Source organism: Centropristis striata, chromosome 13 (assembly GCF_030273125.1).
Source record: "Centropristis striata isolate RG_2023a ecotype Rhode Island chromosome 13, C.striata_1.0, whole genome shotgun sequence".
Taxonomy (NCBI): Eukaryota; Metazoa; Chordata; class Actinopteri; order Perciformes; family Serranidae; genus Centropristis; species Centropristis striata.
Window position 1 is genome coordinate 14,660,209 of NC_081529.1, and position 12,597 is coordinate 14,672,805.

The 12,597-nt window shown below is 37.9% G+C and overlaps 1 protein-coding gene across 1 annotated transcript; it reads right to left on the reverse strand.

Annotated features, from left to right (window-relative positions):
• Window positions 1-10,568: 10,568 nt before the first annotated feature.
• Window positions 10,569-12,355, reverse strand: hoxb13a (homeobox B13a). The gene is made up of 2 exons (XM_059347748.1): window positions 11,641-12,355; window positions 10,569-10,816 (listed from the first exon to the last, which is right to left on the reverse strand). The coding sequence occupies exons 1-2, from the start codon at window positions 12,353-12,355 to the stop codon at window positions 10,569-10,571; spliced, it is 963 nt and encodes a 320-aa protein (XP_059203731.1).
• Between the last annotated feature and the right edge of the window lie 242 nt (window positions 12,356-12,597).

A 12,597-nucleotide genomic window follows, 5' to 3' on the forward strand; every position in this document is an offset into this window, starting at 1 on the left:
TGCCTTGTGTAATGGACAATATTTAGATTATCTATTACAAAAAAAAGTATAAAGATATTTTTTATTGATTTATTTTATTAGTGCATCACATCTCCGACCTTGGTTGTCTGTTCATGTAAATTTACTTTTATTAAGAATTATTATTTTAAGAGAAATTCAGTAAACTGGATTTCTTAATTTATTCTATTTCTTTATTAGGCATTTTAAAATGTGATCATTTTTTGACAAAAATCGACATGCTATACTATGACTTTTTTTGAGGGGGTCATTTTTGGACAACCCATAATATGGTGTTTTTCCACTATTTTTGGACAAACTATGCTACCAGATGTATCAGCAGACTATAATTGGCCCATTTTAAGCATTTTTAGGCATTTTAAAAATTTGACCATCAGCAGCATCTGAGCCCTGTGTATTATCACCATGTCAGGGAAGTCATATCTCACTACTAAAGGGGGTGTTGTGTTTTAGTGTGTGCAAACATCCAGCTAAAGCTCTCATTTATATCAGAACTATGAACTTTCCATTTAATACAGCCACTAAAAAGAATAACAAACTGTGTCCACCACCAGTATCCAACAAATGTCTTGTGTTTTTAGAAAAGTAAACATGTTTCCTGGCTACCAGCTCAATGCAGTAAACTCATCAAATAGGTTAAATGCAGTTTAAAGTGTGAACATGCTTCCTGCGTAGTTCTCAAATCAGAGTGGAGTGTTTTTGTTGTGGAGTGAATGAATTTGGATCCGTCGAGCACTGCAGTTATTACATTATATGACGTCATCCCCCCTCCTGCCATTCACCGTGCAGGCTTTGTTGGAGGCCTGTACGGCTTTGCTCTGTGTTTACAGTCATTTCCTTTTCTTCCTGAGCTGTTAAAATGCACGCACGCACGCACGCACACACACACACACACACACACACACACGCACACACACACAGACAGAGCTGGGGAGATTTTTTGCGGTTTCAAGTCAGTTCGGTTTTGCAAAATAACCCAATTGCTGTCCAGTAGTTTGTGTCACTCTCTGTCCACCTAAATCTCACTGTGTTTTATTTTTATTTACAGACTGAATTTAATTCAGCCCTAAAATGAATTATTATACAGTCATGGAAAAAAAAATATTAGACCACCCTTGTTTTTTCTTCAATTTCTTGTTCATTTAATGCCTGATACAACTAAAGGTACATTTGTCTGGAGAAATATAATGATAACAACAAAAATAGCTCATAAGAGTTTAATTGAAGAGCTGATATCTATATAATGATAATGATCAATATAATGATTGTGGTTATTATCAGGAAAACCATGGAAAATGTCTAGATATCAGCTCTTCAATTAAAATCTTATGAGCTATTTTTGTTATCATTATATTTGTCCAAACAGATGTACCTTTAGTTGTACCAGGCATTAAATGAACAAGAAATTGAAGAAAAAGTATGCTCTAATAAAAAATTTTCCATGACTGTATGTAAGTGAATGTAAGTAAATGTATCGTTGAGAAAAATTTAGCAAGTTCCTTAACAGAGTATCTGGCATTCATGGCACTTATTTAATGACACATAATGTAAAATCTCTTATTCTCTGTTGTTAACTGGACATGTTTAAAGATGCAAAACATCTCTACATTTATTTGAAGGTGTTATTGTGTTATTCTAGTGTCCATTTTTCCACTCGTCTGCCCACCTACCCCCCAGGCCGTTCCAGACCAGACAGGGGCCAGACTACTAACTGTTTACAAGCTGTCTGTCTGTCTCAAGTTCAACTGCAAAGTCCAACCTGGGAAACAAAAAGACAGTCCGCAATGCAGAATGCAGACAGAGGAGGAGGAGGAGGAGGGGGAGGAGAGAGAAGGTGGTAAAAACGGTAGGGAAAGCGCGCGTGCATGTGTGTGTGGAAGGGAGGGGGTCTGTTGGACATGAACTTGCGACAAAAACGAGGCTCAGTCCTGCATTCCTGCTCTTAAGCATAAACGTAAGGGGAGGTGTGTGTGTGTGTGTCTGTGTGTCTGTGTGTCTGTGTGTCTGTGTGTCTGTGTGTGTGTCTGTGTGTGTGTGTGTGTGTGTGTGTGTGTGTGTGTCAGTGGGTGGGTCCTCTCCTCCTCTCCTGCTGTCACATAAACCGCTGTAGAATAGAAAAGAATGGAATATGGGGTAATATCAACAATTTTTTGTGTTAAAACATTTTATTCTATTCTCTCAAACAGTGATGATGATGATGATGATGATGATGATGATGGACTGTGGGGATATGATTTAAGGTGAAACCACTGCAGCCCTCAGTCAGTCATAACCTCCTTTATTTTTTACCCAACATGGATTCCCATGAAATTTGGATTCATGTTACCCTCAGGATGAATTGTAATAACTTTGATGATCCTCAGACTTTTCTCATCTCGCGCTACCAGTAGGTAAAAAAAATTGTAATATTTTGGTTTATGACTACCTGTAAAACTAATGACACTCCCTTCAGCCCCCTTCTAGATTTTTTTTTGTTTTGTGTTAATTAGCAAATGATACCATGCTCTACTACAGTTCCTAATAATAACAGGTTTCACGAGAGCTTCCCTCTGTGTAACATTAAAGTTAAAATGACATGGTTCTATCTGTGGTTTAGATCAAAGCTCCTACATACCGGATAGTAAAGATGTTCTCTAAATAAAATATTAAATTTTAAATATTATTCCTGTCACATGTTGATTTCAGTAAGGAAAGCATGGCAAAAAGTCAAGATTCTGTTGCATTACTGAGCAATTCAGCATTCAACATTCTTTCATTTATACATTACAATTTAGCAGTGGTGGAATGTAACTAAGTATATTAACTCAAGTACTCAAGTATTGTACTTAAGTTTAATTTTGAGGTACTTGTACTTTACTTGAGTATTTCGATTTTATGTAGCTTTATACTTCAACTTCACTACATTTTGAGGCAAGTGTTGTTCTTTTTACTCTAATACATTTAGCTGACAGCTTTAGTTACTTTTTAGGTCGAGATTTAACATGAAAAACATGATACATTCAAAGTAATCAGATTTTTTTTCAATGAAACCTCATTACAGTATATTAAGTTGTTAAAAAGAGACAATTACATAAATTCATCAATACAAATAATCTGATTAGAATGAAAACAAACTGAGTGGGTCCATTCTGCATAATGAGTACTTTTACTTTTGATACTTTAAGTACATTTTGATGCTGATACTTTTGTACTTTTACTTTAGTAAGTTTTGAATGCAGGACTTTACTTGTAGTGGAGTAATTTCACAGTGTGGTGTTAGTACTTTTACTTAAGTAAGAGATCTGAATGCTTCTTCCACCACTGAAATTTAGTCATATGACAGAATTGCACTGGCAAGGATTCTGTTTTATTCATTTCAAAACAATACAAAAGAACAGTTTCTCTGCTGTTTTCTGCTAATACTGTCTCTCGTTTATCTACTATCCCTCGGACTGCTGATCTTATTTACTCTATTCTGGTTTCTTTCCTGCTTTTATTTCAACTGGAAACTTCTCAAGTCAAGAATATAGATAGTCATTACCTGCAGTACACATTTGAATCCAATTGGTATCAGACTGCTTAAGAGTTATTTCACCTAAGTAATCTTCCAGATCATTTTGAGATTTAATAACTCCCAAGTTCAAAATTATATGATCTCTTCAGCTTCTTTAAGCCCAGTCACAGAGCAGCGAGGCCACACAGTAAAGAGGCAGGACTTGATTGGTCCTGGTGTGTATATTCTGAGCCCTGATTGGTGCTTTTGCAACTTGAACCTCATTAAAGAATATCAACAGGACACATAGATACATTTTCAAAATACTATAAAGGAACAAGATCTATCAAAATCTTCTATTCTTTTTAGTTTTATATTCATAAAACTAAAAAGAATAGGAGATTTTGATGATAGAAATCTATTCCCTGCTTATATAACTAAGGTCACAATGTGTAAAATAATGTATTTCTATGATGCTATATAATGATTTTACTGGGACAGTTTTCCAACCTCCTTCCTTTTTCCAGTTCATACTAACTGTCATCTCAGCTGGGTCTGTTTCCTATTGGCTCTCCTCCCAGAATAACTGACAACCGTCCAATTTGCCACTTGCTGACGTCAGCAAATCCCTGCCCCGTATTGCAAGCATTTGTGCTGCATATTTATCCAAATGTAAACCACATTTTCCTCAAAACACATCGCAATTTGTCATTATTGTGCGGATTCTGTTGAGTGTGAACACCTCCTGACTGAAGAGTGTGCAGCTCTGACGGACAGGAAGCTCTGTCTGCTTTCAGGAAAACAAGGGCTGCGTTTAAATAGAGTGACATCCCTTCTCTTCTAAACGGACGGCCATAGCAGCGTCATTGCATTTAGGAAATATGTATAACTTGAATTAGGAACTCCAGGGCACAGAGTGTCTTCTTCTTGAGAAAAGGTCTTGTGTATATAGTGGAATGTAAGTACGTTTGCTCATTACATGCTGCTTCACTTCCATAATGTGTAGTAGTAATATACATTATGTTTATATGACAGTTCCAGATATAATATTTAAATGCAAGACATAGAATGTACTTCTAAATGATGGTGCAGCAATACAGTCTCTTTTTTCCTCTTCTTCTGTATTTCTTTAATAATATATGTCATATACCACTTATATATTTAAATATATGTATTCATTGATGTTTATACCACTACATGAAACAACTTATTTAACCTATTTAACATACTAAAATATATTTTCTCCAATGTGCAATATCTGTAAAATACAAAGTACTTTCAGGAAAAAAAAAAACAATATATATTAATAATATTGCCAATTAAATTTCCCCACTTTGGGATAAATTAAGTTATATCTTATCTTAGAATTAGAATTAGAATTAGAATTACTATTATTATTATTACTATTATTATTATTATTATTATTAGTAATAGTAGTAGTAGTAGTAGTAGTAGTGGTAGTAAACTTACAGGGGCCATATGTATGAATATAAAGGCTGATTTTAATACTTTCAGAGAGTTTTACATATAATTAAGTCGTTTATGCTGCGATTTCTATATCTGTGCTCAACCATTGGAGCAGCTAAGAACTCCCCCACTTCAGGGTTAATGCTGCTGTACTATAATAAGAACAAACTTATCAGTTTGGATCCTCTATGAATAATTCTATGTCTAATAATTGTCAGTAAAATACCTACAAATGTGACATGAGAGCTCACTTATCCTGCTCTGTGAGCGTGCAGCTGTGTGAGGCAGGAATGTAAAGTACTCTGTGTGTCTATTCACTTCACTTTTACTAGCGCAGCAGGTCAGACCTACACTTACACCAACATCTCTGCTGCATCACACTGAAATCAAACACAAATCTGTTTTTCTTCCTAAAAAGTGAAAAAAAAACCTCATCATTGAAACAGCTACGTCTATCCAGTGATTTAGTATTTTTTATTATTATTAATTCTTTTCACAATGTCATGTAGACACTTTTTTTTACCCATTTTTATTTTCTTGTTTAAAGCTTTCCTTTTACTTTGCACATAGTGACTCCCCTCCTGATATTTACTATAGGTAAATATATTTAAATAAAATACCGTAGTTGCTGTAAACCTGAAAAAGTATTTCTTCAACCTATTGTCAGTGGTTGAAGATGTGTCCAAACTTTTTACTTACATAAAAGTACAAAGTATTATCAACAAAATATACATTAACTATCAAAAGTATTCCTCATGTGGAATGAGCCCTTTCATATTATAGTCTCTATATTATATCATTGCATCACTATTACTGCTGCCTGTATGTGTATGTAGCTTTGTATATGCATACGTTGTAGTTGGCCAAAGTGGAACTTCTTTTTATATTTTAGTTTATAGTTTAGTCTACCAATTGTAAAATGTTCTTTTAGTTAATTGTATATTTTGTCAATAAAATCATAACCTAAGAAAATAGTATAGCTGTCATATAAAATTAGTATTTATAGTATTAGTATTTTTGATATTTAATTATTGTACAGAAGTACGAATAATAATGCAAACACCCAAGTAAAGTACAATTATATAAATACAAATACAAATGTCATTTAATTGTTTTTAAAGATTTTTTTAAAGGACAATTTTTTATTGTAGCTATAAAACATTTTAGAATTTTTCCCAAGCACATTGACACGTTTGGCTGTGTCAGATATTTTCATCACTGAATGACGTCATGTTGTATGTAATAGCCTACATACCAAATTACTTAAAATAGTCCCAAGTAAAGCGTTTCATAGAAACTTCATTATGAAATATAAATGTGGTAATGTCTATGGGTTTAAAAAATCACATACTGGTGATAATGTGAAAAGAAACTTAATGAGCAAAAAAAATTATGTATTATCATGAATGAAAAGCTTTTTACCTTATTAGTGTAGCTTAAATGTATAGACAGTTAATATATGTGATGGCAGAAAAAAAACAGTAAATCCGTGGATCGGCGTGTTTTGTTGAGTTGTGTGAGAATAAAGTAAGACCACATGAGTCGGGTGGCCCACTCCTTCCTCCTCCTCCTCTTCCTCCTCCTCCTCCTCTCTCTGGTATTTGGACTAAAGAGGAGAAAGAGCTTTATGAGCTTCAGGGCTTCCGTCAGTATTGTTGGTTTTAAAGGAGGACAGAGACGGAGCAGTAAAGAGAGTCAACAGGCCAGCAGAGCACACCGCCGTTTGTCAAGTTCAATGTTAATGGTTAACGGTCCGACACGCACACACACACACACACACACACACACACACACACAAAGGATATAAAGGCCGATTTTACAATGACCGGAATCCGGCTTTTTTTTTCTTCAAATTATATATCTGTTACAGATTAATATTTCCCAGATGAAATCATTAAACCAGTGCTGTCATATGCAGCTTATCTATTATATCCCATTCTATTACTCTTTAGGTTTACCCAGAAGCACAGCATGTCTGCTAAAAAGTTGGATTCGCTCCTGACCTTGAACTTTATATTAAACGTTTGAATTTGACCTCCAGTGCTTTACTTTGCATTATTTGTTCTACTCTTATACAATAATGAAATATTTAAATTGCTGCACTGCATTTATTTGACGGCTATGTTTTTTTTCTAGGTGATGAGATTACATTCAAAATATACAATAAACTTGGAAAAAAAATGTATTGTACAAGATAAAAAATATACAAAGAAGTTAAAGGATCTACACTTTATAAACATATAGTTCAAGGTCAGGAGTAAATCAAACATTTTAGCATACGTTCTGTTATATATTATATATATTTGTATATATATTGAACGGCAGGATAATGTAGCTTGTGCACAGTCCAGAATGTTTCCGGAGACGATGAATTCATATTTTTGTCAACCCGGTGAAATGCAACTATGGCACTGCTAATGAAATCTTAAAGTTATTTAGTTACTTAAATGGGATTTTTTATAAAGTATGTAAAATAAACTGTGTCATCGCGGGATTAAAATGTATATGTGTATGCTCACCGCTTTGGCGCAACCTGCCAGCACTATCTGCCTATTGCTCCAAATAAACAATCGTTACATATCGGTATGTTAAGTTATTGTTACAATTGTTAAATCGTAGTGACTTAACCATGTCTCATTGGTCAGCTACAGGAATGCGTGATGCACCCGCATTAATCCACGCATTGAATCATCATCGTCAGTGTTTGATTATTTAAGCATATAATTTTTTACATATACATTCAACCTGGATTGAAGAAACAGAAATAGGGAAGTACAATACACCGTGTTTACATTAGAAATCGTTCTAACACTTTATAATAAGGGAACAAATCTTATATTTAATAAGGCTTCACTAATGCTCATTGGTTGTGTATCATGATGAGCTGTCGCTCCCCAATAACAAATGAATAACTGCATGTGATTAGTTCACACTTACTCGGGCATGAGTAAGAAATGTTAATTTACATATATGAATAGATTTGAGCATGGAACAGAACGATGCACTGGAACCAAAATCATCTACTATTATCAGCCACCAATAGATGAATTAGGGGTGAATGATCAGACATGTTTGAGCTCCACTGCTTTCAACAAACACCCCACTCTGTGCAAATGCATGGTGCTGAAATAAACTGCTACCTACGAGGAATGCAGCTAATTTGGTCTCATGCCAATTAACGTAGTAATATTAACATTCCTTAACTAATGATCTATTAAGTGCGAACATTTAATCATCGTCGGTTATTGATTAGTTAAAAAATACTTAAGCATATGATTTGCACCTTTATTATAAAGTGTACCGAAATCATTTCACGTCGTGATTCACTGCTGAACTTTAAGGATACACAAAAAAAGGTTATAAATGAAGCCACTGTTGGAGAAATGTGTCCGAACAACTTCATGGAGAATCTTATATTCCAGCTGCAGGATATCGGGCTGATTGGAAGTGGGCTTATTCAAAGAATGTGGATTTCGGAATTCGGGAGATACTGCGCAAAGTTATGAGCGTTTTTCAGCCCAGACTGTTTGTCTGCTCCGGTGTTAGAGGCAACAGCGGAGCTGGATGGAGCTGATATGTGTTCCACATGACAGCAGAATCACTGAAAACCAGCCGGGATCCCTCGTCCCCAGTTAAACTGAGACAGGCCTTAACTCCATCAACCGCACGATGCATGGAATTACAGTTATTGAAAAAGTTCTTTATCGCCTGCACACTGGGCTCAGTTCTCAGATTCAATTTTCAAGATTATTTATTCAAGATGATTTAGGATTCTATAAAAACCTTGATACAACAAACAAAAATGAACAACAAGAATTACGCACGGCTTTCTGTGCCGTTCAAAATCTGTTTGTTTGTATGTCACTTTCTAATCTATGAGCCTGACTGTTATCCTGACCTGCCACCATCCCTCCACAGAGCTGATGCAGACACACATATGGTGTACCCGCAGCTCGCCGTCACTCACTTGTCGCAGTGAAGCGGATCAATGGTGCGCAGGAACCTGCTGATGAGAGATGCCTGTAGCTGCCGCAGTGTGTGTGTGTGTGTGTGTGTGTGTGTGTGTGTGTGTGTGTGTGTGTGTGTGTGGTGCTGGGGAGGGGGTTTCTCTGACCAGACGACACAACACACTGCTGTCGTAAAATGTTCGCAAGAGACTTGAGAGCCGAACCTATAGCCAGTCACGTGACTCTCAAGGTCAAGGCTTCTCTGTCTCACACACACACATACACACACACACACACACACACACACACACACACACACACACACACACGACTAGACAGGACCCACAAACAATAGCACAGTTGAATGTATCTATTCTCTTTAATTCCGGTTATGTCATACTAATGTGCCTATAGTTCTAAATGAAGACATTATTATAAAACTCGTTTCAAGGCAAATATTTTATATAATTAATTATAGTCTCTGCTCTTTTTGTCACGTTCTCATTTCGCGTGTCGAAAATATTCTGCTCAATTTTCGTTTCAAGTATTTGGCTTTAATTGTATTTATGGTATTATTATTATTATTATTATTATTATTATTATTATTATTATTATTATTATCATTATTATTATTATTATTATTAATAATAATAATAATAATAATAATACTTTTTTAAAATCACGATCTATTTGGCTTACTCTCAGTACAAATCATTACAGCTTCAAGCCCTTTACCACATTAATGGCTGGTAAATGCTGTAATTTGCAGAAATGGAAGCCAACCACATATTAAATCATTAGCGCTCGTGTCAATGTCGCAACTCTTGTTTTGAGCTGAAAAAAATCGTTTTACTGCTTGTGATGCATTTAACTTTAAATGCACGGCTTAACACGTTGAGTAAAGAATGTTAAGACTTGGTTTCATTTAATTAGCGGCTTGTTTGGTTCACACGGGTCTACACAGGCCTGTGAAATGATAGTGGTGAATGGATAGCATTACTGTGGTTATGTGCCAGAGGGTAGTCTGATCCAGATATGAATTCACAGTCTCATAAACACGTTTATTCAGCATGAGAGGTCTGAATCCTCTCGCTCTGTTTGTCCAGTTTGCGGTTATCACCTTTCAGCCTTTGGTATGAACTAATGTGCATATGTTTGCACATTTTACGCACAGAGTTTGACGACCAATTCCTAAGTTTCCAGTGAATATCTTGATGAATTTGAAGATATAAGACCTACATCGAGATTAAAAGGGTTTATTAAGTGTTGCACTATACTTTGATTACTGGTTTACAGGCGTTATAAACAATATGGACAGCATGATAGTGTGTTTTGGGCTATAGGACAACACTGACAAACAGTAAAACACAGACAGAAGACAGGACAGGTACATCAAAGCAGGCAGGAAGGTGCTGTATTTACAGGAAGCCTCTGAGGAGGGCTTTGGTTCTATTCTTCAATCTTATCTTGTCCTTTGTGTCCTTTTTTATGTTTCTTCCATTTGTTGACGCTCACAGGTACATGCCCAGTCCGTCAGGAGTACCACGTCGTTGTTGGTTTTTTTTTGCTTTTTTGTAATTTCTCTCAGTTCATTTTTTATGTTTAACACGAAAATACACCATGTTCCTTCACTAAAATTGTCCCAAGCGAAGTGGCCACGCACACTACGGAGCGCTGGTCTTCACTTTGGCCACGAACTTCTTCTCCTTCACCCTCCTGTTCTGGAACCAGATGGTGATCTGCCTCTCCGACAGGTTGGTCGCGGCCGAGATCTTCCTCCTCTTGTCCTTGGTGATGAACTTGTTGGCTGCGTACTCTTTCTCCAGTTCTTTGAGCTGGAGCTTAGTGTACGGTATCCGCTTCTTTCTGCCGCGGCGGAAAGGCGAGCCGTCGTGCTGGTGAGCCACCACATCTGTTAGAAAAAGCGGATAGTGAGGCGAGGCAACAAAAAAAATGTCCGGCGTAGTATTTAGTGTCTGCAGCTTAAATGAGGAGGACATCCTACAACATGGAGGATGCATGCTGTCTGCAGCAGCTCGAGCTGACTTCTGTCCACAGTGTGCAAACTGTGTATATTTGTGTATACATTGCATCTTCCTCATGATTGCTTTTTTATTATTATTCCATTGCATATTTTTTAATAGTTTCCATGTGTGGTGAAAAGACATAAATCTAAAATCACAAATAACCGAGCTGATAGTTATAATTAATTGTCCTCCTGCTCAGTGTTCTGCATATAATTATTAGTCACACGATAATCAGCTAATTATCAGGTTAATAGACGTGTTCAAGGTACCACGTTACACGTGACCTTTTGATTAATAAATGGCCTTGGAATTGCAGTATCATCTGGCAGATACATCTAAATATTAATATTGTCTTCTACATAAACAGATAAGGATGCAAAATTCACCTTCCAGATAGAGTGATTATATATTCAGCTTGTGTTATTGTGCATCAGTTGCATTAAATGCTGTCAGTCCAGGTGCAATAGTTTGAGCTTTGAGTTAAAGCCACAAGTCTCTCTTTGAAGTACACGAATAAGAAAAGTTATCATATTTACTAAGCAGCTTTATTCTATTTATGAAGACTGTATTTGATTATTAGAGCATATTGAACATGTCATCAAAAGGCCTATAATATCTCCTTATGACAGGTCCCACATTAGTAAATGTTATCTAGTGTCATTCTTCTGCAAAGTTAATTTAAATAAATGAGAATAAAAATGTTTATTACCAGCCAGGGCGGACTTCCAGAGGTGTCCAGCCTGTCCCTGGTCCTTGGAGCAGTACATCTGTCCCCCCCAGCCGTTGGTTAGAGCCCAGGGCTGGTAGCTGTCCATGGGGAGCAGGGTGTCATGGCGCGGCTCTCCGGCGCCCAGGGTCTGGACCACCGACACGTCGAGGTAGCTGGCCATGGACTGGTACGGGCTCGGGTAGCCGTGGTAAAAGGCGAACTCTTTGGCCCGGTGGTTTGGATATTCGTCAGAGTTCACCGTCGTGTCCATGTACTGCGAACTGAGCGCTGCTCCCGCCGCCTGGGTGCAAGACTTCAGAGAACCCCGCCCCATCCTGCACGGGTAGTAGCCGTTCCCAAAGTAGCTGTACGGTAAGGCGGTGGCGGCCGAGGAGCTCTGATGTGGTACGGCGGCCGCCGGACACGGCCCGGCCGCGCACTGCTTCCCTGATGACGCGCCTGTGTCGCTGGAGCCTGAAGCGGACACCTCTACTGTGGGGTAGCCCGCCGAAGAGTGCACCAGACCGGACGGGTGGCCGCCCAGAGCAGCGGCGGCCGCCGAGTGCGCCATAATGTTACGGCACTGGCTCGCAGCGAAGTTCCCGCTGCCGACCAGCCCCTCCATGTTCTTGTTCAGGTCGTCCAGGTTGTTGTCATACACAAACATTACCGTGTCCGCTGGCCAGCGAGGGTTTAGAACCAAGGAGGCTGTCATAGGCGCTCCTTTTCCCGGTCTGGCCTCCGTTCGTCCCCGTTTCCTCTCAGACTTTGTCCCGTCCCGTGCACTTAGCTGCTACATTGGCTGAATGAGGTGAGCTGGTGCGCATTTATTCTTCTCTGCTCGCTGGCTCTCCTGCTCACACACAGCTCAGGTCATTCACATGTACCGTCACGCGCACTGTCATACATAGCACGCGTGTGCTGCCTTACTGCACCGTTTAGTGACGGCGCTCGCTC

Bases quoted from the DNA above. Each gene is read 5' to 3' on its own strand.
- hoxb13a (XM_059347748.1), bottom strand. From the start codon at position 12,355: ATGACAGCCTCCTTGGTTCTAAACCCTCGCTGGCCAGCGGACACGGTA. The intron at 10,817-11,640 runs GTAATAAACATT...TTTTTCTAACAG, and splicing joins CTGGAAGTCCGCCCTGGCTG to ATGTGGTGGCTCACCAGCAC.